This window comes from Capsella rubella, unplaced genomic scaffold (genome assembly GCF_000375325.1).
Source record: "Capsella rubella cultivar Monte Gargano unplaced genomic scaffold, Caprub1_0 scaffold_1, whole genome shotgun sequence".
In the NCBI taxonomy this organism is placed as follows: domain Eukaryota; kingdom Viridiplantae; phylum Streptophyta; class Magnoliopsida; order Brassicales; family Brassicaceae; genus Capsella; species Capsella rubella.
In genome coordinates, this window is record NW_006238923.1 from 1,518,408 (window position 1) to 1,543,879 (window position 25,472).

Consider the following 25,472-nt stretch of genomic DNA (forward strand, 5'->3'; position numbering starts at 1 on the left):
TCAATTTTGTTAGTAGTTAGTGCTCACCGAATTCTTAGGAGTAATGCTAGATTATGGAATCGTAGTAACCTTTTAACATTTAATATTTTTACCAATGTTTTCAAATCTAAGAGAGTAACTATACATCAAATGAAATTGGGTTGAAAATTGATTGACATAACCGACCCGATTCGTAATTTTACATTATTAACCTTAATGACCTTTGCTAATTAACTTTGTATTAAGGGTATTGGTAGGCATAAAAATTAATACTAAATGTGGTCAAAAAAGTGGCTGCAAAAATAATAATATAGATAAAGTGATCATACTCAAGCTGTATAAGGGAATGATAATGAGGACCGGTACACAATACACTATCCTAATTATTTTCAAAAAAACTTTAGGAACCACGTCGGTCTGTATGCAGCTATAACATATCCGATTCCTAGTCCAAACATTATCAGGGTGAGCCCATAGCCCATCATTGCAGCTTTCGAGTTCAACATATATTCTTGCTTCGACGGCTTTAGTTGTCGAGTCTGTGGTGATGGTGCTCCGTTTTTCTCTAAGCAACTTTTGTGAAGAGGAAGACCACAAAGGTTGATATTCCCTTCAAAGGAAGTGTCATCTTGCGACACGAACTGTGTACCCTGTGGTATTTGTCCCGTGAGGTTGTTATGAGACATATTAATGTCTGCCAAGAACGAGAGTGCGCTTAGCTCTTGTGGAATGTTCCCGGAAAGTTGGTTTCGGGATAAGTCGAGTGACTGGAGTTCATTGAGTGTGGCCAAAGACGATGGAATCTGACCTGTGAAATCGTTGTTGGATAAATTCAACGCAATCAGTGACTTCAAGAGACCTATGGATTCTGGAATCTGTCCTCCAAGTCTGTTACGAGAGAAATCAACGAAAGCATAATCCGTGAAGACTTTCTCTAGCTCCATGGTCATTCCTTTAACATTCATAACAATGGAAGGATGAAACCTAAGCGGGTAAGAATCCCCAATGTAAAATGATGGTCCTTTATATTCACGCCCTCTGACCAAGGCTGCACTCCAATTCATAAAATAATTTGGTGGCAGGCTCCCGTCAAATTTGTTATGCGATATGTCAAATAACCGCAGTTCTGGAAACGATAGAGGATGTTGAGGAGAATAGATAGGGCCATTGAATCTGTTTGATCGTAGGATAATGAGTAGCATATTTGGTAAAGCGGTCATCCAGAAAGGAAATGTGTCATTGATGCGATTGCTCTCCACATTTAGAAACTCTAGGCTTTTGCAATTCACTAGAGACCTTGGAAGCTTCCCTCTTATTTGATTGTGGCCAACGTCGAGCATTTTCAGTGAGCTGTTGGAGAATTTGTCAGGAAATCTTCTAAGGTTGTTGTGACGTAGATTCAACACTATTAGCGATTCACTCAAGCATCTAGGAAATGAATCACTAAAACTGTTGTTTGATAGATCAACGTATAGCAGATTCCTTGGATTGCACATTGAAAGAGGTATCTCCCCTGTGAAATTGTTATCTGCTGCAACTATGTACCTCATGGATTGTGGAAGCATAGGGAAAAATCCTTGAAAGGCGTTTGAACTCAAAGATAAATAGACAAGTGACGAGTTAAGAGGCGCTTCTGGAGAGCCTTCAAAACTGTCGAGGGAGTTGTTAGCGAGACTCATTAAAGTCAAAGACGGCAAATTCCATATCCACTCAGGTACTTTCCCCTCGAATCTATTGTTAGAAAGTTCTAACGAAGAAAGCTTGGCCAAGTTGTACACATGGGGAAAACTACTGGTGAACTTGTTATTTGAAAGGTCCAAGTAGGTTAGCCCGGTTAGATTACTAACTGAGGATGGAAATTCACCGGTGAAACCATTTTGGTGAAGATCCAAGAACTCTAAGTTGGTGAGTCTGCCAAACTCAGAAGGGATTGAAGAGGAAAAGTTGTTGTAAGAAAGATCCAGATACCTGATTTGGTGTAAGCTGAAAAGGCTACTGTTAGCATCAAGAGTGCCATAGAGACACGCACCGCGAAGTTTTAGCTCTGTCACGGCACCGGTCTCTTCATCAAACGAAACCCCATCAAAAGAGAAAGCATCATTCGTCCAAGAGTTTGTCAATGAATTGTTGCATAACAGATTAAACTCATTTTTGAAAGCCATAAGGCTGTCAATTTGGTTGGGATAAGTATCAGGTAGACAAACAAGAGTAGTGGCCAATAAGGTCAAAGCAAAGACACAACTAAAGACACAAAAGGTGGAGTAAACACACAAATGTGAAGCCATCATGGGAAAAAATGATTTGCAAGCTAAGTAAGAGATGATGAAAATATGTATAGACGTGGACAAAGACGACCAACTAATATTATACAGCATGACTTGGAAAATTGGAAGTCTTCTATTCTGTACTGACCACATATTTATTCCACATAGACGTGGACCTTACCATATATTATTTTGTTTCTTTTTGGTTTTAGACCTTACCATATTAGCATGATCTTGTTTTTGAAGAAGAAGACTTCCACAAATTTCAAGTCAAGCCGTATGAAAGGTGGAATTGGAGCCCAAATCATTATCCTTGAATGATACAATGTGTGCACACACAATGGACGCAAAAGTCACGTCTAAATATTTTAAACCGGGTCTTGCATTATGTGGAATAATCATGTGGTTGATACATAATGAAAGACTTCTTTTCTTCAGTTTCCAAGTCAAGCTGTATCAAATTGAATCCTCTACCATGGACCATGGTTATAAATTTTTAGGCAGCAAAAACCATTCATATATAGGCATTTCTTCGTCAGTACCTCTTTCTTTCTCTGCAAGTCCTTTTTCTTTCCACGATGGCAATGCCTTTTCATGCGCTGTGTTTTTGTTTTGTTTTGAGCTTTTCGGTAACCACTCTTTTTTCTCTTCCTTACCGCCGTTCCGACCAAGTTGAGACACTTCTAGCTTTTAAGAATGAAACTGAATCCTCCTGCATTTCAGTGACAATGTCTTGGATCATTGATGCTATCTATTTTGATGGGGTTGAATTTGACAACGACACCGGTGTAGTGACGAGTCTAGACCTACGTGGTGCATGTCTCACGGGTCCTCTCAAGGCTAATAGTAGCCTTTTCAGATTCCACCACCTCAGGTATCTCGACCTCTCTTACAACTATTTTTACCCATCATTATTCCCCTCCGAGTTTGGTAGACTCACCAGCTTAAGGTTCTTGAATCTTAAATCTAGTGGCTTCGTAGGAAATGTTCCATCCTTAATCAATAACCTAAGCCACCTAACCCACTTGGACCTTTCATTTAACAAGTTCAACAGTAGTTTTCCCCTCTTATACAATCTAACCAAACTTTCTTCTTTAGACCTTTCAAACAATAGATTTAAAGGAAAAGTGCCTGAGTGGTTATGGAATCTACCTTCTTTGAAGGCAATGATACTCTCCCACAACTCTTTCAATAGTTTTGAGGGCTCCTCGGAAGTGTTCCTTCATTCACCACTTGTGTACTTATATTTGAATTCAAACGCCTTTCGAGGATATTTTCCTATGATTCCACAAAGCATGAGGTACATAGTTGCATCAAATAACAAGTTCACAGGAGAGATACCTCGTTCATTGTGCAATCCAAGGAACCTGACATTCCTTGATTTATCAAACAACAAATTCAGTGGTTCAGTTCCAAGATGCTTGAGTAAGTCACTAACAGTGTTAAATCTTCGTGACAACAACCTTGAAAGACTTTCAGACATATTCTACAGAAGCAACTCGCTAAAGGCACTTGATGTTGGCCATAATCATATAACCGGAAAGCTTACAAGATCCCTTGTGAATTGCACTAGTCTCGAGGTTCTAAACGTTGAGAGCAATAGAATCACAGATACTTTTCCGTTCTGGCTGAAGGCTCTACCGAATCTGCAAGTCATTATCATACGAACGAACCGATTCTATGGTCCTATATCTTCTCCACCAAATCCTCTATCGTTTCCAAAGCTGCATATAATTGACATATCGCGTAACAATTTTACCGGAAGTCTACCACCGGACTACTTTGTGAACTGGAGTGCAACCTTGGTGAACATCCCTCAAGATCATCAACGGCGACCAGAGTACATGGGAGATTCTTACTCACTTGGGTTTCAACCATCCATGTACGTGGCTAACAAAGGACTCCACATAAAGCTGGAGAAAATCCTAAGAACTTTCGGAGTCATTGATTTCTCTGGAAACAGACTTGAAGGACAGATTCCTGAATCAATAGGTCTCTTGAAGTCTCTCATTGTATTTGACTTATCCAACAATAGTTTCACAGGTTATATCCCATCGTCTTTGGGGAAGCTCACCAACCTTGAGTCACTAGACCTATCGCGAAACCAACTCTCTAGGAGAATACCTCAAGAGCTAGCAACCCTCACGTTCTTGGAATACATTAACCTAGCTCATAACAGACTCACAGGCCAAATACCACAGAGTACACAAATTGGAGGGCAAAATAAATCTTCCTTTGAAGATAATCTCGATCTTTGTGGTCTTCCTATTCTAAAAGATTGCTTTGGAGAAAACGTACCACCAACAACAACACTGACGCAACACTCAAAGCCGTGGAAACAAGAACAAGTGTTGAACTGGAAAGCAGCAGCAATAGGGTATGGCCCCGGACTCTTGTTTGGGGTAGCGATCGGACAAATGATATCTTCATATAAACCAATGTTGTTCTTTAAGTTGTTTCGTCTTTGACAGGAAACAGTTGTGTTTGGCTTTCTGAATTATGTGTAAAAGGATCCTTTGTATTATATATTCCTATGTTTTGATAAACACATGGATGTCTTCGGTAAGTATCTCATGCTATGTGTACTTCGATCCTTCAAAATCCTAAGGTTTGTTCTGTTTTACTTGGTCATGCAAATCTGATCCCGTCTCTAAGATCTCTCCTTGAAGATTGCCTAACGTAGTATATATTGACACTAAAGCTTTAGTGGCAAGGCAACGGGATTTTGCAAATCAGAGAAAAAAATATTTTGCTTACGGTAAGCTAAAACAAGACAAACATTGGAACTTTATCTATATTCAAAGCTTAATCACTCAATACATCAATTGTATATCAACATAAACTTTCTTATTTCTTTATAGTCTTACAGCACAATCTGATAATTCACCTAAGATCTTATTCCATCACACACACACACACACATATATATATATAATATCTCCTTTTTGGCTTTCTCTATCCATATAATAACACATTATCCAAAAGTCTAGGCTTTTAAGATTTAGGTCCCAGAATTTTCGAAAGCTCCTTCAAGATTGGTTTCTCCTTGATAGTACCATCGTTATTCTCAATATGCCACTTCTTCGACATGCTTTCCGCCTGTAAATTTATTGTCTTTAGGGTTAGTATTAACAATCATATAAATCATTTCGACCCAATTCCTTTGTGACGAAGCAATCAAATTTTTACTCTTTGACATTACCCAAGTTCTTAGGGGCTCTATCTGTTCCTTCACTGACTCCAGTTTTGGCTGAAAAAGATCTTTTCCTTTCGATCTTATGTCATCAGCCTAACAAAAAGAAAATCACACAGTAAGACGAATGGCATTCAAGATCATTCAAGCGAGCTTACAAATGTAAAAACATAGAGACATGCAATCTTACATTGTGCATGTCTAGTTTTGAGGCTGCCGTTCCAAAGACCAAAGTGGCTGAGCCAAAGATGATAATAGTAGCGGCTGCAAATGCTTTTCCAACTGCAGAAACCAGAAATAATGGGAGGCCTCGACATTAGGCAATTTTTTCAAACAGGAACATAGAACGACAAAAGACAATAACAAATTCTCAATTTTGTTTTGTTCTCCGAGGCAGTTTCTGCTATAGTAGGCTGCAAGCCCACTTATATAAACAAACACATGGTAGAAACTACCAGAACAGAGTGACTGCTAAACCTATAACCAAGAATTGTCAGATGTAAGTTTGGCTGTAAGAGAAATGTTTAGATTATTTGTCATGGAATCAAAAACACAGACCCCTATAAAGCAGTTGTCACCTTACACACTCATTAATCCGAAGCCACGGATAGTATATACTTCCATAACCATACAAAACCAAATTTCTCTTAAGTACGCTGGAACCTCATCAGAGTTAATGCAATTGCAGTCCCTAACAGGGTAAAATAGACAAGTTTGGGCAAGCATTTACATAGTCAACATTAGCAAAATCAAGGAAGTATAAACAGAACACGTACATAACTAAGTATTCCAATCTCTCTGTCTCTAGCAAACAACCCAGATCGAGCCATGTTAACTCTGTAGATAACTCCAGACTCCATGTTTCAAAGTTCAAAATGATTGGTTTCCAGGTAAAGAAAGAAAACATACCGTGTTGAAGTCCTTCACCAGCAGCTTTCAATTTTTCAGGATTTACAGGAGTGCCATATCTGTCTCTCCTCAATTCATTAGCTGTGGATGCCAAAAACGAATTCTCCGATTCCGGCAACTCCCATCTGCAATCAAATCGACCCAATTATCAACAATTCGATTTAAAAAATCGAGAATTTCGAAGCCCTCATCAAGTAAAAAACAGAGTATAAAACCCTAATTTGGACGAAGTTTGAACCTTCTGCGTCCGAATGTGACCTGAGGCAGAGACAAATAACCTCTAAGAGGATTCAAGACGTCAGGGGAAATAGAAACGACTGCGTTTGGATCAGATTCAAGAGCCCACTTGGAGAATTGGGAAAGAGACGAAGGATCAGGTGGACGGCCATAGATTCTAGAAGGAAGAGAATGGCGTAGAATCTCCGGAAGAACGTCAGGTTGAACTTCCGGTAGATCTGCCGGAAAAGATGGAAGCTTTTTGCCGGTGGGCGGAGATTTCTCGGCGATACGATTAACGGCGTGCTTGGATTCCTGGAAAAAGTAAGCTGCTTCTTTTCCCGCGAGTCTCCCTGCTGCAAGAAAACTCATTTTATTTTGTTGTTGTTTCGGTTGATTAGTCCCGTGGCTCGTATTTATACTATATATTATCTTCATGGGTCGCGTAACTAAACTCACATAATCCATATAAAATATATGATTCTTTAATCAGAAAATGAATGAATTAAGGATTTAATTAAAAATGATTTCCCAACCTTGGAGATCAAGGCTGTACAAGGAAGAACATGGATTGGATAAATTCCACTTTCTTGGAGAGAAGCTCTTTTTGACTTTTTAACCAGAGGTTGAAGAAAAGAAACCAACTTTACTTTCTTAACAAGTTGAACTCACATGAACACAGCCCCATAGAAACGGTTCTGATTCAAATAAACCATCAACCATATCTCCCTCCTTATCAGGATGACTGGCTCAAATAGATCTCACTGTGACGACTATGTGTTACTTTTAGTCCCAGCTGACTGCAGACTTTGAACAAGTGCCGTATCAACTCTATTATCTATGTTGTACCCTTTCTTTTTCATCTTTCATATAATGAATCCAGAACCATCCCTTTGACTCCCATTTTCGCCCTTACTTTCCCAGCTTCCTTTACTTTCCCATGTTTGTAGTACGCATTGATCATCACAGTGTAAGTGAAAACATTAGGTTGTTCTTCTCCCTCGATGCCCATCACTTCAAATAGCTTCTCTGCCTCTTTCAACTTCCCTTCTTTGCAGTAAATATCCATCAGATTAGTATAACTAACCTGTGTTAGGCTTGACACCTTATTAATCATCGTGAACAACCACTGTTTTGCCTCAACATATCGTTTCAATTTACTTAACGACTAGCAACAGTGTTATAAGTAAAAGCATCAGCTTGAAACCCTTTCTTCTCCATAACATCATTAATCCTTAATGCATCATCAATACCCCCTTTCCTGCAGTAAACATTAAGCAAAGTAGTGAACACCACCTGAGTAGAGTTCGCTCCACGTTTCTGCATCTCTTTAACCAACATTTCACTCGTTAGCCCAACTCGACAGACCCCATCGATAAGCTCCCCATAAGTGTGACTACTCGGTGAAAGACCATTCCCTACCAATCCATCAAACAACAAAAACGCTCTTTTGAGATTCCCGTTTCTGCAATTCCAACTTATAAGAGAAGTATACACATGTATATCTAATTCTATTCCTTTGTCACGCATTTCTTCGAACAGATTCTCTGCAACAACCAATGTCCCATTATTCATACCAAAACCCAATCAAAATCGTATATGTAGCAGCGTTATACGCCACGTTCTCCTTCTTCATCACCTGCAAAATCTTTTCTACAGAAAAGAAAATCTCTCTTTCTAATATAAGCATTGACAATGGTGTTGTAAGTATAAGATTCGGGTTTTAACTCCTTTACGAGAGAACTCATCAGTCAACTCTCTACTCTTTTCAACTTGACCACTTTGATACAATCCTTCAACCACAGTCGTCAATGAATAAAACACTGATCTTCACACCATTGCTCCTGAAAACATCCAGATCAAATTTCCCGCCTTTCTTTCTTCCCTGCTACGAGACAAAACAATACATGATCTCTCCTCAATACTCGACCCTTTCTCCAAAAAGTGATCGAAGATCCTCACACCCTCTTCAATCATTGCGTTTTCCGCATAAACTCTAAACATCAAATTGAAAACCTTTCCCAAAACCTCAACCTTTTCTTCATTAAAATCCGCAATCCACCATCGCTAAACCCAAACTTTCGACCTGGTTCGATTGAGGGCTTAGAGAATCGACGGGTTCGATTGAATTACTCCCAGATTTTCCCAAAGACTGACTCGCTGTTTCTAAGTCAGAACTGGAGTTCTCTGTTTCTTTCTTAGGTCATTGAACAACCGCGAAAGTTTTCCAGAAGTCAAGTTTCGTATCTCGTTGCTCATGAGCCGTCACGTAATTAAGGACCAAAAAAATCTGCATACAAAACTGAGAAATCTTGCCGACGACGGCTAGAGAGAGACTTCCGAGTCTGTGTGACACACGACGGCCTTAGCGCCAAACGAAACGCCGCCGTTTGTCTTACTCAATAATGAAGTTTTTATTAATGTTTTTGGTCAAACAACAACACAATTAACTACGTTTTTGGGCAAACAAAACCACTATTACATCATTTGTCCCCCGATTTAAATGAAAATACAATGCATAAGATGAACTAAAGTCTATATACTATGTACCACATATATATCATACTATAAACAACAACAACTAAGTATTGAGAAGAGAATGGAACAAAAAGAATTGGATTAATCCTACATAAATATTCGTGTAACTAGATATACATATGTGATATATCTCTGTGGTTTAGTTAAGATAAACAAAAACAGGAGAGAGAGAGAGAGAGAGTTTAGAAAAAAAACTAATAAATTAGCTGAGTTTTGTTGTTGTTGTTGTTCCTCATCGCTTGTTGTGCAAAGGATTTGATCCCGTCTTCACCTTCCTTTTCTCCGGTAGGATGTCTCCGGCGCCAACGACCGGTGGTAGAGTAGGTTGAGAAGGGATAAAAACTCTGTTATCATCACGAGTAGAAGGCCGTTTAAAGGAGAAGAAGCCTCGTCTCTCGACGACGTGGATTCTTGAAGCTTTCGATAGAACAACGACGAAGAAAAAAACAATGAGACAAAGAAGAATACGACGAGCCGGATTCATATTTTCTTTTCTTTTTTTCTCTACAAGAAAAGAAAAATCTCCTTTCTTTTTTTACTTCTCTTGAAGAATGTTTTTCTTTCTTTCTTTTTTTTCCTTAAGAGAGTTTTTTTTTTGGGTATGATTATGAGAAGAGAAACAAGGTGTGATGCACAAACTTCCATATGTGTTGTTGCGAGTGTGTGTGTGTATTATATATTTGCATTTTATTTAGGGATTAGGTGTAGACATATATGGTCCACTTCATAAAGTTTCTTCTTTGTCAACATTAATTTCCTATTTTACATTATATTTTTCAAGTTTTTTTTTCTTCCATTTATATAAAAAAATATAGAACTTTGAGAGGTGCCATTTAGTTAGAGAAATACTCCGTTTATGTGAGTCAAAATATCAAAAAAAAAAGTTACATTTATAATTAGACCAATTAAACAGAATACTCTAGTATTTTTGTGTTAATGTTTTCGTTGATATATCATCATCTCGATTCAAAGTTTGTATGTGTAATGCATGTTCTTTTACAAACGAAGTAATCATTCATTCTTATCATAAATTTTGTTTGTTTTCATTAATTTATATAAATACATAACTTCGACTACTATACTTATGTTTTACAACAAAACATAACTGTGGAGATGTCAGTAACTTTGTAATGGGAAAGAATCCGATAAATACAATGGTGAAGGGTGAACCCCACTTCCCACCTAAAAATGGCCGGTTTTAAAAGTGAGTATTGATTATATATGCAAACGATTTTGAATTTCAACTCTCAGATGCAAACTTATATATATATATATATAAAATATCCAGTAGCAATTTAATGTCCATGTTGTTCACACACATGCACATACAAAGCAAGCAAGCAATACATGTTGAAGCTCACACACACACACATACATATGTAAATAAGTAAAAGAAATAAGATTTTGCATTGATAAGTCTTCTTCACATGTGAAACGTAAAACATAATTAACATATCAGTTTGCTACTTACGCGTGAATGTAATCTTTTAAGGATTAAAGCATTCGTAAGGGAGAATGATGAAGCTTTGAATAGCGGCATGATTTTGTATGAATTTATTTATCATTATCATCAACACAATATGGAATTCACAACAACACAAGAGACAAAAAGTTACTTATATAAAAAAGTTACATTTTCCTCTCTGTTGACCTTTTTGAAATGTGACCGGAAAATTCTGCTTTCTTTCTCCACAGAGAGAGACCAATTCAAAAGTCATGATTATCAATAATAGAATAAAACCTACGTTTTTAAAATATTTTGACTAGTGAAAACGACTTTGGTCTATTTAATGGTCGATATTTAACTTTATAAATAGATCTCTATGTTTTTACCTTTATAAACCGACTATATTGTCAAATTTTTCTCAACATCTCTCATCATGTCAAACATTGAACTGTTGTTCGTGGATCGTGGTGGTTATATTATTGTCTCTTTTCATAGTTTTCGGCTGATTTAATATTCTTTTTTTCCTGATTATCAAATGTTGCCGACCATGAGGGAAACATTGGCCTAATTTATTGGACTTGGGCCTATAAATCTGGCCCATTTAATCCAAATGTATGTTAGAATCTCTGCTGTCTTTCTGTTTTTGGATTCTCCTGCAAGAAATTACTTTCAAACCGTTTTGTTGTGAACATTGTACAATGTGTATGATGGTCACTTTGATTTAATTTGGGTTACTGTGCGAGAGTGTTTTCTACAAGCATATATAATTAGTCATTTTTTTTGTTGTTGAAGAATATAATAGTAGTTGACAACACATTACATCCTCAAAACCCCAGTTACATGAGTGGTTTTGAACTAATTAAGATCCTTTTGCTGATCCGTTGGGGGGGTTTTCCTAAGCAACCTGAACATTGCTTTTGGGTTTAACATTTGCCTTGGTGGCTCCTTCTCTCCATCCTTTTTGACGAGCTCTCTCTTCCCACTTAGATGTTAGATTTTTCTGCTCGGAGAGTGCTAGTTCCGCCTTTTCCCGAGCTTCTTCGCATGTCTCCATACCCGAGTTGCACTTATCTGCATCCTTTTGGTATGACGATGTTACCTTCTTGGCCTCCAACAGTCCCATGTCTGCTCGTTTGTGTTTCTCTAAAGATTCTGCTTCGCGCATCTTCAGTTCCTCGGTTAGAAGTTCAGCATAGTTCTTCTCAGTGTCTTCGTTCACCTCTGGATCGTGTTTTGCGCAATCTACAACATTCAAAGCAAGATGTTTTGATACAAAAGACTCGATATTAAAATACCCATCGTAGTAAACTCACCAGCAAAAGATGCATTACTGAGTTCTGCAAAAAGAGAGGAAACAAGTACAAGAAAAAGATTAATCTTATGTATTTGGTAACATCAAGAAATCTCTTACAAACAATGGATTTCAACTCAGACTTCAATATTTTTATTTAATTTCACTAAACATTGAGTAACTGAGATAATCATGTTATGGTGGAGAGTATCGACACAAGTGAAGCACAATTCAGTAGTAGATGTCACCAAATTAGTTTTCTAATCCTTCCTCGATTGATAATCAAGCAAGAAGCAAGCTCAAAAGCATGCAATTCAGTAACTCCAGCACCAAAACTTCAATAATACTAATCCTTACTTCCAACAGCTACAATACCAAAATTTGATATATAACTAAACTCCTTCATCCCTCCAAAAAAAAAGGAGTAAACTTTACCCACAGATCTAGCAAGATCGGGCACAGATAGATAAAGCAAAATTCAATTTTACATCTTCACATGTTTATAGAAGTGAATTTTACCTTTGGGAATGGTGATAGCGGGATAGGGAGGGCAATTACAGGGGCAGGAAGGGCAAGAGGAGGCGGCGGAGGATTGGCTAACGGCGGCCAAAGCCTCAGTGAGATGCCAGTAGAGAGGCGGACCAAGTATATAACCAGCCATGCTCAGTCCCAGCAAAGCTAGCCCGATCTTCAACGCCGCCGCGTGTCTCGCCATTCTGCGGCGAGTTCGAAGGAAGTAATCTCGAAGTGGTCTTTTAGCTGTCTGTGACGAGACGACTCAGTGTTGAAAGAAATATCGGTGCGATAGGATTTGTCACACTTCTGACTCTTTGCTAATTCCGTCGACAGTTGATAAATAACTGCGATGGATGTTTTGTGTGTATAGAATCTTTTGGCAAAGTGCTAAGTTAGCCGTATAGTTTAGTTATTCTAGCCTGCAGGAAAAAAAAATCTTCACAGTTTTATATTTGCCAATTAGGCTTAAAATTTTTGACATTTAAGTGTTTTTTTTTTTTGGGTGCAAATTTGACATTTCAGTGTTAAGTAATGTTTTGTTTCTATTAAAATATATATATGGGAGGATAATATTTTCTTTTAGAGAAATAAGTTAATGTCAATATATAATAACAAGACAAAATAAAAATTCCCAAGGTTTTGTTGTGAGGTTATGATTTGTGTGGATCTTCGTAGGTTTGTGTAGCTGTTGTTCCTTTAACTAACTCTAGGCGAAACTTATTAAATGGGTTTGAGTTGCTCTTGGCCCAACACACGTTCTTCTTCTTTAGGCCCAGCTTCTTGATCCGAATTTTCTGACCCGTTTATGTAAGACTATTGTTTTGACAAGTACAAAACCTAAAAACGAGCGTCTCTTTTTGTTGTTGCTTTCGACGCTGAATATTTTGCGTCGTAAGATGGCAAAAGCCAAAACTGAAGAGATCGTTTGTGAAGATAGGATCAGTGTTTTACCTGAAGATTTGCTCGTAACGATATTAGATCTTCTCCCGACAAAAGATGCAGTAGCCACCATGTTTCTGTCGAAACGATGGCTTTCTACTTGGACGATGGTAACTTCACTCGTCTATAAAGACATAGATTGTGAAAGCAAGAAAAGCGTTTGGTGTTTTCTTAAAAAATCAATGCAACTCCACAAGGCACCTGTAATAAACAGCTTGTGTATGGAACTTGGTCCACAGTGCCCTACTACTGATGATGTTGATATCGGAAAGTTGGTTGCAAAAGCTGTTGATCGCTTGGTGATTAAGCTAGATATCAATCTCCTCTGGTCAGCAGGTCCAAGCAGCTTGCACAGGAGCCTTTACTCTTGCGAAACTCTGGTTGAACTGACTCTCTCCGGCCAGATTCTCGTGAATATTCCTTCTTCTTATTCCGCCTACCTCCCATCTCTTAGAGAACTCGAACTAATCAATGTCGTGTATAAAGATGAGGATTCTCTTGTTAGCTTATTATCGAGCTGCCCTGTTCTCGAGATCTTGTTTGTGGACCGGAGAAAAGATGACAATGTGAAAAAGTTTAATGTCAAAGTGCCTACTTTATGGGACTTTTGGTATACTAATTACTCGTCTTGTAGCAGCAGCTTTGATCATACCGATAGGTGTTTGGTTGTAGATGCTCCTGCATTGACCAACTATCGAATCTGTGATTTTTCAGGAGACTCTCGCTCCATCGAGGATATGCCCTTTCTCCAGGATGCAAATATCGATGTTGAGTCTTATCATCCGGATGACAAATTTCTAACTTCTTTTTCTTCAGTCTTGTCTCTTCATCTGTATTTGTCTGATGCAATGGTATATATCTCTTTAATTTTAACTCATTTGTAATTTCATTGCTGCATCAACGTCCTACTTCCTTAATTTAGTTTTGTTTGTTTCGTTTGCAGGTTAACCATTGTAGCACCATCAACTTCTCGCGACTGATAAAATTAAGCATATGTCCATGTGGACCAGAGTGGTTGGAACCACTCCTACGTTTTCTTGGAAATGCTCCAAAACTAAAAGAGTTTTTGGTAGATTATGTACGTATCATCCTCCTCCTCTTCTTGTTCTAGTTTAATGGACTAAAATCTACATGCGCTATTCAAAATTTTGCTTACTATGTAGCCTTCATTTTTTTTGTCAGAAATTTCTCTATAAAGCCGAGGATATTCCATATTCATGGTGGAACCAACAAAGTCCTGTTCCCGGATGCTTGTCAACAGAGCTTGAGATATTCGAGTGGAGAGAATATGGGGATAGAATGGAAGAGGAAGACTTCCTGACATACATTTTATCCAACTCTATGCGTTTAAAAACGGCAACAATATCTTTCAGGTCCGATCTTGAAGACCAAAAGTTGATCATCGAGGAGTTAGAAGTTCTTCCAAGGGTTTCAACAATATCTCACCTTTTGTTCAAATGAAAAATCTACACATGTTCAGTGAATGTGCAAGCTTAGCCTTACTTGCACTATAAGATACTCCAAAATTATTGATTCTTTTTAAATACGCATATTTACAAATCATTTATTTTCTAAAAAACAGTGGTGATTAAAATGTTCCAATCTTAGGGGATTATTGTAATCTATGCGGTTACGATCACTTTCCAAAAAGATGTTAATTGCCTAATTACCTTTTCCAAAGAGATGTTAATTGCCTAATTACCTTTTTTTTTATTTTTTTTTGTCAAGGAATTGCCTAATTACCTATGTAGCTAATTACAAGTATTTTTTTTTTCTTTCTTTTAATGATGGATGTTACCATAATAATAATAATAATAATAATAATAATAATAATAATAGTAATTTTCTATATATTATTAATTGTCGCTTAACCTAGCTGTAAAGTTTGTGTTTATCGCCTCTTATTACTTAATTAATATATATATAACACTAACAGGAGGAAGGATCCAAACTCTTAAAAAAAGAAGAGAGACCGAGGCAGATGGGGACGGAATTAAAGAAGAGCTTCAGTTGGGAGATAGACAACTTCTCGGACATAAACAAAGTGATACGGTCGGGGCTTTACTCAAGCGGCGGCGGCTGTCAATGGTAAGACTGTCAGATAAGATCTTTGGCATTCCCTTTGTTTAAAAATTTCAGTGGTTTTCTAGAGCAAGTTTTCGGATCTTGTATTTCTAGCTGTAGGTATTTAGTTCCGTAATTCTGGCTTTATTTGTTCTAATGTCTCTTAGATCGATCTGTTGAGTTGAGGGAGGAAGCCTAGCTAGATTTCCTTAAGTAATGAAAAAAACCCTGCTTCGAACCCCCCGCAATCAATATATTTATATAGTACTAGTGATTGTTCTTCTGATCTAACCCTTTCTTACTCGAATTGTCTAAAAAGATCTTTAAAAAAAAAAAAAAAGAATTTTATAAGGAATCTGTGGTTTTGTTTTGTCTTTTTAGGTTTCTTCAACTCTATCCCAAGGGATACGGTGTTTCTGATCACGTGTCCCTGGCTCTGAGCGCATATAAGCCTGAATCATTGAGACTTGGATGGAAAAGGAAAATTAACCTTTTCTTCGTTTTCCTGAATCAATCCGGCAAAGAGCTCTGCAGATCTAATGGTAATGATGAACTCGATTTTATCTTATCTTCATGTTCTTTATTTATATATTTATCTACTTGATTGATTGATTTATGATTTACATTTTTCTTACAGATGAGTGCAGAGACTTACTCTTCTGCGCTGAGGTCCCTCGCTGGATATTCCTTAGGACGTTGCCTCTTACCAAGCTTCAACAAAAAGGGTTTCTCAAGAATAACAAACTAACGATTAAATTCAACATTGAAGTTACTAAAGTTGTTCATCAGGGAAAATCTACTAAGAATGATATATTCGAATTCAATGGTGTCCACATCCTTGTTTCTCAAGTAAGTTTAGGATAGGAGCCACTGGTTTCCCTTTTTTTATCCCATTATTATTAACAACTCCTAGAGCTAGTAAAAGTACGTTAATAGTAGTAGTTCTGCTTAATGATTTCTTTTGTTCTTTCTTTCTAATAATCATTGGCAGGCAGTTTCAAAGGCCAAGATTTGCCGGAATCACCCCGGCTTTTTCAACGATTTCTACCCAAAGACCAAGGAGGTGAATGCTGTATACTTCACTCTCTTCTTCTCCCTCATCGAGACACTGAGCAAGTCTCCACGGAGCTTGTCTGTGACTGAACTAAGAAATGCTCAAAACCAATTGACTGTGCTGACCAAGGCAGGCTTTAAGCTAGACTTTTTGAAGTCAAAGCTCAATAAGGCTTCCTCTGGTTGTCAGGTCCAAAACCTCCTCGGGGAACAGATCAAGAATGTGAAACTGACTTTGTCCAAGGAGAAGATCAAATATGCGGCTGCTGCTAAAGTTTCTTCCTTTGGGTTCATAGGTTTTTTTTTTAAGAAATTTTTTCTCCCTTGTTTCTCATCAGTATGAAAACACCAACTATGCTTGTTTTATGGGAGGAACTCATTTGCGTGGACATCATCGTGGTCACATTAAGCATAAATGAGGAGGACACTAAAATTTTATTTACATATAACATAATATTAGCTCTAACAGTATATTTAACATAATATTTAGTTTTGAATCTATTCTTTGTGTTCCCTTGCTTTTAGCCTTCATGGACACTAATTAAACTTGAAGTACCAAATATCCCAATCTCTAAAATCCTAATTGTTGGTTTACGTTGTTGTTGCCTCATCCAACACATGGTATATGAAACAACTATTTTCTCGGAAAGAGTATTTATTATTAAAAAAAAATTATTGACAATTTCCCAAAGTTTTTTTCTTTTCTTGAAAACTACTCATTTGCCTTAACTTCCAAAAAAATAAATTCAAGTTAAGTTTCTAAGGAAGTATGGGAATTTCAAATTGACTTTTTAACTATATATTATCATTTAAAACTTTGCATCACTTTTACATCCTTACCTACTAAATTGTGGTGTATCATTTAGGACTTTGCATCAGTTTTACATTTTCAAATACCTTGAATTAATAGTAAAAGTAATAGTTAATCAAGAGAGAGGTATATTTTATAATCTTGCACAAGATGTGATCATATACAAATTTTTATGTTTTAGTTACATATTGTGCGCAAGTTTAATGATTTTTCAAAAAAAAAAGCTTGAAATTTTTTCATTCATATTAAAAAAATCTTTAAAATTGATAAATAATAATGTTTTATATTTAAATATTATTATCCATTTTTCTCTCCACAAGCATATAAAAGACAATTAAGTTTGAATTTACAAAAAAAAAAATTTACTTCTATAGTTTTTTGAAAGTTTTAAACTTTTAAGATACACTTGGTTTAAGAAATTTAGTGTTTGATTTAGATTATAGTCTAGTTTCTTAAAAGCAAAACTAGTTATAAGGTTTTTAACACACACTGATAAGTAGATTCCGGTACAGGTTTCTGGTTATCTTTTGGTTAAAATTGATTTGGTTCTGTTGCAGAACAAAGAGAAGCTTTGCCTCACATGGCATGGTCTCTCCCAAAAATTCTCATATGTTCCAATCCAATCATCATTCTTCGATTTTACAGCGTAATTGATAGAGAAAAGAGACTCAGAATCTTCGTCTTGAAACCCTAGATTCCTTACGAAATGCCAATGGAGATCTCACTAGATCTGATGAACCAACTCAAGGTCTCGCTCCGAAAAGAGGCCAAGCTCACCTCCTTCGATCCCGTCGGCGATGACTCAGACTCATCTTCCTCCGGCCTTCCCACATCCGCGGAGGCAATTGCAGAACTAGATGCTTCGGCTCCGTATCTCCGTTGCCGGAACTGCAGAGGAAAGCTTCTGAGAGGAATCGAGTCTCTGATCTGCGTCTTCTGCGGCAATCAGCAACGGACCTGCGATAACCCTCCTGATCCCATCAAGTTCACTTCCACTTCTGCTTACAAATGGTTTCTCAGCTCTCTTAATCTCGATGGATCGGTAAAAGTCGAAACCTTTCGCACCAATTTTTTAATTTCCGTTTCCGATTTTTTGCTGAGAATTTGTTTCACTCCCTGATTGTGTATTAGTTAGATGTATAAATGTGGTGTGTTGCGCATTTGAAAACACGAACTTCTCATCCGCAGGAGATTGTAGAGCCACTCAAGGAAACGAATGGATCAAGCAGAGGAGCTAAGGCACCTGCGGTAAAAGGAATTGCCGTTTCCAAGTTTCTTGATTTGGAAATACAGTGGTCTGCCACAGAGGATCAGTCTATGAACAGTGGACCTGATGTTGGACAATCAGTGCAGAATAAAAATCCCCTGAATTTGGGAGGAATTAGTCTTGATGATTTTTTCGTTGAGGGAAGAGGAAATCTTGCAAAAGTGGATCCAGCAGAGAGCAAACCCGTGGAAGATGATGATTTTAAGGATCCACGTAGTCTTAGCTTATTTGATAGTGTAAAGAGTCCGGGAGTTGTTGGATCCCAGCAGCACGAAAATGTCAGTTTGTTTAAGGGAAAGGATGTCCAGATTGATGTTTCTTCTGAAGAACATGAGAATCTTAGTTTGTTTGCGAGACGAGATGCTCAGGAAAGTGTTTCTTTAGCAGCGCAGGGAAATTTTGGGTTTTTTGAGGAAAAAGATGTTCGGAACTCGTTTAAAGAGGATGAAAACCTTGGTTTGTTTGCTCATATAACTAGTTCTTCTAAAGATGATGAGAGTTTTGGTTTGTTTGATGGTAAAGATACTCAGAGAAGTAGTTTTTCTAAAGAGGATGAAAATTTTGGTTTGTTTGAGGGTGCACCATCATCAGATACTAACATTAAGTCTTTTGACGACAAGATTGTTGCCTCTTCTTCTGATTGGGATTCTGACTTTCAATCTGCTGATCATAATCTTTCTCAGAAAAAGATTGGTGGTGACCCGTTTGTAAGTTCTCCAGCTGATTTGTCTGCTCATATGGATTCTGTCTTTGGTTCCGGAAAAGATTTACTTTATGTAAAACCGGCAGATTCTTCAACTGCTTATGTTTCCAAATCTGGTGATTGGTTGCAAGATGATTTATTTGGTAATGTCTCTGGTGAGGCACAAAACAACGACTCAGTCGTCCATGATAAGAATGAGGGACTGGTTGTGGGTGGCAATGGAAATTCATCCATGGATATTGATTGGATCGGAGATGATCTATGGCAAACCAATGAAAAGAAATCCACTGAGAAGACCCCTACATATGTCAATGATGATGACGATGACTGGAATGATTTTGCAAGCTCGACTAACTCCAAGACTCCTAATAATCCACTTTCTCAAACCATGGAAAGTCCCCAAGGAGATATTTTTGATGGACAGGCGCAAGTTAAGAACGGTGTTAAAGAACAGAATACTGGTACAATCGTGATGTCTGACTTAGGCAAAGGTGAAGAAGATGATCTCTTTGGAACTTGGGATAGTCTCACATCATCAACTATTCGGCAGACGTCTCTGCAGCCTCCCACCAATCATGCAAATCCATCTGGTGAAAAAATTCCGGAAATGGACTTGTTTGGGGCAAGTAACAATCACAGAAACCTTGATTTTGACAGCATCTCACGTTCTGATTTCTTTTCTGAAAGTATTGGCGGCAAAAGTAGCTCAGAGGAAGCCAAAGTCATACCTCTTGGAACCTCAACCTTAGACAGGTTACTTATCTTCTAGTCAAATTCTTGTTCTCTAAACTCTCAATAGATAACCTTCAACTCATAATTACAAAGAGCTTCAGTAACATGTTCCTGATTCTCTTTTGAATTTTGGGCTTTTGATTTCAGAACAAGTGACCCTGATGGTAGTAAAGATCAAACAGTTGATCTTGTTGTAGGCACAACAACAACAGCTACCAAGTCAAAGAGTGAGGTTGCAGAGGAGCTGATGTCACAGATGCATGATCTCTCATTTATGCTGGAGACAAAACTTTCTGTGCCTCCAATCTCCAAGACAGAGTAATATTATCACACTTTACTCTCTCCTATCTCTCTTGCGCTCTCTTGTTTTTTCTCTTGAGGCTTGGAGATTGCTTGTTTGCACGTATATATATATTTCATTCTCAATAACTTTTCGAGTGATCCAGTTTTAATTGTTCTGTAGCCACAAGTAGTTGTTAGTATAGTTGTATTGTTCATTTGGGGTTGATCTTGGGCACTTGTTGATGATACACACAAAAACAGTCCAGAATTTGTTTGGATTTCAGCTTAGTCTCTGGTCATTTAAAAAGAACTTGGTTGCTCTGTTTCTCTGCTTAAGCATTTAAATATCTACCAATCCGGAGAGTCACTGTTTATTTTTTCTGATAACCAAGAAAAATATCTAAGATTATGTATAGGAGAGAGAGATACATCACTTGGACCGGAAAAAAGGAAATATAACATGTGCAACCGACGTAACTTCTGTTAGTCACTCAACCGTTTTCGTAAGTAAACTATATATATATATATATATATCTCCACATGATACACGTTCTTGTTTGTGTAATTAGATGGACTCTCATCACTTCATATGAATTTACAAAATCTTTTTCATCATCAATACATATTTTAACAATATACATGAATTTAGACAAATCTTACCGTCGGCTTATATTGAGACTGTGGATCACTCTTCTTCTTCAAAGGAGTATACTGTATGATGTTTTTTGTAAATGAATGAAGATTTTTACTCAAGAAAACAGATATATAAGAAAATATTAGTAGCAAATATAAATAAGATGGTTAAAATATACGAAAAAGTGAGTACACAAAGTATGAAGGGAGAAGTAAATCAATAAATCAAAGCAAATATAAATATACCAACAAATGCATTTTCTAGCTATGCGCCCCCACACCTCCAAACTCGAACTTAAATAGAAAATTAAGTTGGATACACAGAAATCACCTCATCTAAAACATTAATCATGTTCGAGCCACATTGCCATAAATTGAATTGAATCATCTTTTTTGCATAACTAGTAGTTCATATTTAATATTTCATCAACTTTTAAAATAGTATTTTCATTAAAGTAAACTAGAGTATATTATCATCATCATCATCTTCTCCATCATTGAAAGAAAGGTGAGTTGTTTTTTTTTTCCTATAAAAGACAGAGTTAGAGAGCATAAATATAAGTTACTTAATTATGTCATACTCTTTGATTTTGACATCTAAAGTTTGTATTTTGAAACAACAAAGCGCTCTCTTTTGCATTCACCATGCGTTACAAACTTCCTCTTTAACATACAGTAAAACCTCTATAAATTAATACTCGATAAATTAATAATCTCTATAAATTAATAAATTTCTCCCAACTTGGGACTAGTGTAATTTTAGACACATTTCGATAAAATAATAAGATAATAAATTTTTTGAAAATTTTTTGTAAATAAATGGTCCCATCAATATTATAAATTAATAATTAGGTAAAATTTTCAAAATATATGTATATATAGACACATTAGTTTTTGTTATATTTTATTTCTAATATTTTACTATATGAAAAATAGTTAGCATTCTCTTTTAATACATAATAATTATTGTTTTATTTGTAATTGATTATATAAAATGCTAATTATCATGATTAAATCTTATTTTTAAATATTGTTTTGAAAATAGTTTCCAAATTAGGAATATCTCTATATATCGATAAATTAATACCTATATAAATTAATAGATTTTCATGGTCCCAACATTATTAATTTATAGAGGTTTTACTGTAATTCCTGCTTAATTGACACAAATTTAATATGTTCTATTACATAAAGTATGATGAATTCATCAAATACGTACAAAATACAAATTGGTAAACAAGTTGACTAAGTTACCATGCTGCTCTACGACCGGAACTTGATAGTTACAAATGATATACTTAAAAAGTAGCTATCATAGCAGTGTTTGTGATGAAAGTTATGCAAACAATTTTGAATTGAGTAGGTTGTTGCTTGAAGTAGGCGTTCGTCATTATACGAATCTTTTGCATTTCTCTTTGTTTCCATGCCACGTGTTATTCATACCACTCACACGCCTCATGAACATAACGGGAAAAAGCTTATCAAACAACGTCTTCATAACTATAAATATTTATGTTTTTATAATAAGACTCATTGTATCCTTTAAATTATCTAGTAACATCAATATTGCATTATCATCCTAGAAAATGCATTGAATCGTTATAACTGATACAGTTTTTAAGTGGTTATTCTTGGGCACTTTCTTACAAAAGTACGTACGCAAATTTTCATATATTTTATAACGAAAATAAAAATAAGCACCTTTTCGTCAACTGTATCTCTTTGTTATACTATTAATTATAGCAGTAGTACTACACAATAAATATCAAAGTTTGAAAGAAAAATAACTTGTGTGTATAATAAAAACACGTGAATGTGCAAGTAATTTTGCATGTGGTTAATAATAATAAAGCGTACATGCATGTGCGTATGAGCTGTGAATGTGCGTATTGCAGTGGACAGCCGTAAATGTCTGACCAAAATCGTTTTCCTTATCTCTTTTACCCAACACTGCCTTTAGGTAACTCATCTTGTCGCTTCTTCCTTCATACCATTTCTTCTTTTTCTCGTCTTCCTAATTTTTACTTAAAAGGTTAATTATCTTCATACATACATGTTTACGTCGTCTATTTTTATAAAGTCCTATCTTCAAAGAAAAAGATACAAAAATCTTAGATACTCACGGTTTGATGTACATTTTGATTTTTTTAATGTGCTACAAGTTATAGCCCTGAATACTATAAAGACATATTCAGATTTGATTACGATGGTGGTTAAACCCACCGCTCCTCCTATTTTCATTTTCAAATAGTTTCCAAACGCAATTTCTAATTAAAGAGGTGTATATTATATAGGAAAACCAAACAAATTATGTTATAAGAAATATAAAATATTTTTAATGTGAAGAAAAATTAATTTGATCTCAATAAAATCTACCAAATTTCCGTACTTCTCCATTTCCATTTTTAATTTTGGTGTATTTCACCTAACTCTTGCGAACCTAAAACCAAAAGAAAGAAAAAAAAAAACCAAAAAAAAAAAAAAAAGAGAGAGAAAGATTTGTTGAGCACTTGTCGACATATCGTAGCATCTATCCTCTGCTGACGCGTGGCTCGAGACGCATACGGAACTCTTGGTCGGAACAGAAACAAATACTTGTTTTGACCTACCTGAAAATTGGACACGTCATCAACTTCTAGACTCGAAAAATAAAAGAGAGTAGAAAGGCCAATAAGACTCTACCATTCCTAACGAAGTGTCACGTCACTTCCTATCGAACCTTTCTCTAGATTCGTTCACTGCCCACGTCACTCCTCTTCCATTGCTCACGTTTTCTTTTCGTACTAATACTTCTCTCTACGCATGTATATATATATTTTGTTGGTAATCACATCGAAGATTCGGAATTGGATCACATTTGGTAATCAACTTTTTTCTTCTTCTAAAGACTCCACGTGTATGGACGATTACATATACACACAATTATTTATCTTTTGGCTTTGGTAGATAAACTCGATGTTACCAAAAGTATACACTATCTAATTACCAAACCAAAACAACAATCTAAAACCCTTATATATATATACTCTTCTTTGTAATAACAGAGTGAAAAGCAAACACATACAAAAAAAAAAAAAAAAATCACCATTCTTTCTTTAATTTACTCTCATCGTATTTATCATTCTCCAAATGAATTGGACTAGAGGAAAAATTGTAGGCCGTGGCTCAACAGCCACCGTTTCCGCCGCCACCTGTCAAGAATCCGGCGAAACAATCGCTGTGAAATCCGCCGAGTTTCACCGGTCGGAGTTCTTGCAAAGAGAAGCTGAGATTCTTTCTTCTTTAAATTCTCCACACGTCATCGGATACAGAGGATGCGCAATTACGAAAGAGCCCTCCTCCAACAACGACGGAGAAGCTACGACTTACAATCTCCTCATGGAGTACGCGCCGTACGGAACGTTGGCCGACGTGGCCTCCAAGAACGGTGGTTTCCTCGAGGAGGCTCGCGTCGTGAAGTACACGCGCCAGTTGCTTCTTGGATTGGAGTATATCCACAACTCCATGGGAATTGCGCATTGCGACGTCAAGGGAAGCAACGTGTTGATCGGAGAGAACGGAGAAGCCAAGATCGCTGATTTCGGGTGTGCGAAACGGGTCGAACCGGAAAGAACAGAACCGGTTAGAGGAACTCCGGCGTTTATGGCTCCGGAAGTGGCCCGAGGAGAGAGACAAGGGAGAGAGAGCGATATCTGGGCGGTGGGATGTACGGTGATAGAGATGGTTACCGGGTCGACGCCGTGGAGTGGAGCGGGTTGGAACGACCCGGTATCGGTGCTTTACAGGGTCGGGTATCTAGGGGAGTCACCAGAGCTGCCTTGCTCGCTTACGGAACAAGCAAAGGATTTTTTAGGAAAGTGTTTGAAAAAAGAAGCCAAGGAGAGATGGACAGCGAGTCAACTGTTGAACCATCCGTTCTTGATAACTAAACCGGAAATGATGGTAACCAGTTTGGTTACGAACTCACCGACAAGTGTGACGGATCAGATGTTCTGGAGATCAGTGGAAGAGTCAGAGGACCGTCCAAGCTGGTGGGAATGTCACGAGGATGAGAGAATTGGAGTGCTAAGCTGTTCTGGTCAGTTTGTGGTGGACTCCACATGGGATATGGACGGTGCTGATTGGATCACGGTCCGATGATTAGTCGGTTCACTTGAGGGATGGAGCGTTTGGTTATTTCCCGATTCATTTTAGTCAAAAAGAAATGTTGTTTTAGATATGCATAATAGGCTTTGGTTTAGGATCATTGAAAATTTTGGATTTGAGAGTGAATGTAGAAGCAGTATAGAATTGATGAGGTTTCAGAGAATTTCATGTACATTTGCTAAATTCATCCATTTTTTAATAAATTCCCCGTGAATCCAAATTCTGTTACTCATGATTTTATAAAAACAAGAATTACGACAGTTGTGAATTTAGACTCATAATGCCTTAATCAAGGTCTAGCCTAAGTGAACAGAAGAACCAAGTATTAATGTAAGAAGTTGCACGGGCTGGGAGTAGTCAAGTTAGGTAAAAAAGAGTGAGAAAGTGGATGATGAAAGTACATACATACTCACCAAAGAAGGGATTAGTTTTGTGGAGACAGAGAGTGTAATGATTTTAACTTGTGGGGAAAGTGAGAAATGAAGGCAA

At 37.0% G+C, this 25,472-nt stretch overlaps 9 protein-coding genes and 1 pseudogene across 11 annotated transcripts; 5 read left to right on the forward strand and 5 right to left on the reverse strand.

Annotated features, from left to right (window-relative positions):
* Positions 1-270: 270 nt before the first annotated feature.
* On the reverse strand, positions 271-2,179 carry LOC17900023 (receptor like protein 42). Its single transcript, XM_006305875.2, has one exon. The coding sequence runs from the start codon at positions 2,139-2,141 to the stop codon at positions 369-371; it is 1,773 nt and encodes a 590-aa protein (XP_006305937.2). The 5' UTR covers positions 2,142-2,179; the 3' UTR covers positions 271-368.
* Positions 2,180-2,971: 792 nt separating this feature from the next.
* On the forward strand, positions 2,972-4,721 carry LOC17899605 (receptor like protein 42). Its single transcript, XM_006306023.2, has one exon. It carries the CDS (start codon positions 2,972-2,974, stop codon positions 4,709-4,711), a length of 1,740 nt encoding a protein of 579 aa, XP_006306085.2. The 3' UTR covers positions 4,712-4,721.
* Positions 4,722-5,036: 315 nt separating this feature from the next.
* LOC17898420 lies at positions 5,037-6,972 on the reverse strand. Its single transcript, XM_006303226.2, has 5 exons — positions 6,584-6,972; positions 6,346-6,470; positions 5,627-5,718; positions 5,446-5,532; positions 5,037-5,342 (listed from the first exon to the last, which is right to left on the reverse strand). Exons 1-5 carry the CDS (start codon positions 6,931-6,933, stop codon positions 5,238-5,240), a joined length of 759 nt encoding a protein of 252 aa, XP_006303288.1. The 5' UTR covers positions 6,934-6,972; the 3' UTR covers positions 5,037-5,237.
* On the reverse strand, positions 6,839-9,048 carry LOC111832598 (annotated as a pseudogene).
* A 101-nt stretch (positions 9,049-9,149) lies between these two features.
* LOC17900502 (CLAVATA3/ESR (CLE)-related protein 20) lies at positions 9,150-10,448 on the reverse strand. Its single transcript, XM_006303415.2, has 2 exons — positions 10,429-10,448; positions 9,150-9,617 (listed from the first exon to the last, which is right to left on the reverse strand). The coding sequence occupies exons 1-2, from the start codon at positions 10,446-10,448 to the stop codon at positions 9,332-9,334; spliced, it is 306 nt and encodes a 101-aa protein (XP_006303477.2). The 3' UTR covers positions 9,150-9,331.
* An 845-nt stretch (positions 10,449-11,293) lies between these two features.
* Positions 11,294-12,765, reverse strand: LOC17900247. 3 transcript variants are annotated; one of them, XM_023790003.1, is made up of 3 exons: positions 12,357-12,765; positions 11,878-11,883; positions 11,294-11,788 (listed from the first exon to the last, which is right to left on the reverse strand). In XM_023790003.1, the coding sequence occupies exons 1-3, from the start codon at positions 12,550-12,552 to the stop codon at positions 11,442-11,444; spliced, it is 549 nt and encodes a 182-aa protein (XP_023645771.1). In that variant the 5' UTR covers positions 12,553-12,765; the 3' UTR covers positions 11,294-11,441. The 3 variants fall into 3 exon arrangements, with proteins under 3 accessions (XP_023645771.1, XP_023645770.1, XP_023645772.1); XM_023790002.1 differs by having other exon boundaries at positions 11,860-11,883; positions 12,357-12,762; XM_023790004.1 differs by lacking the exon at positions 11,878-11,883.
* A 484-nt stretch (positions 12,766-13,249) lies between these two features.
* Positions 13,250-14,753, forward strand: LOC17898906 (putative FBD-associated F-box protein At1g05080). The gene is made up of 3 exons (XM_023777316.1): positions 13,250-14,143; positions 14,236-14,396; positions 14,456-14,753. Exons 1-3 carry the CDS (start codon positions 13,250-13,252, stop codon positions 14,751-14,753), a joined length of 1,353 nt encoding a protein of 450 aa, XP_023633084.1.
* A 484-nt stretch (positions 14,754-15,237) lies between these two features.
* On the forward strand, positions 15,238-16,853 carry LOC17898644 (MATH domain and coiled-coil domain-containing protein At2g42460). Its single transcript, XM_006304000.2, has 4 exons — positions 15,238-15,380; positions 15,738-15,898; positions 15,994-16,205; positions 16,348-16,853. The coding sequence occupies exons 1-4, from the start codon at positions 15,274-15,276 to the stop codon at positions 16,750-16,752; spliced, it is 885 nt and encodes a 294-aa protein (XP_006304062.1). The 5' UTR covers positions 15,238-15,273; the 3' UTR covers positions 16,753-16,853.
* A 944-nt stretch (positions 16,854-17,797) lies between these two features.
* Positions 17,798-20,571, forward strand: LOC17899013. Its single transcript, XM_006306865.2, has 3 exons — positions 17,798-18,262; positions 18,409-19,943; positions 20,070-20,571. The coding sequence occupies exons 1-3, from the start codon at positions 17,927-17,929 to the stop codon at positions 20,242-20,244; spliced, it is 2,046 nt and encodes a 681-aa protein (XP_006306927.1). The 5' UTR covers positions 17,798-17,926; the 3' UTR covers positions 20,245-20,571.
* A 3,165-nt stretch (positions 20,572-23,736) lies between these two features.
* On the forward strand, positions 23,737-25,155 carry LOC17900231 (mitogen-activated protein kinase kinase kinase 18). Its single transcript, XM_006305237.2, has one exon. It carries the CDS (start codon positions 23,967-23,969, stop codon positions 24,975-24,977), a length of 1,011 nt encoding a protein of 336 aa, XP_006305299.1. The 5' UTR covers positions 23,737-23,966; the 3' UTR covers positions 24,978-25,155.
* Positions 25,156-25,472: the final 317 nt, after the last annotated feature.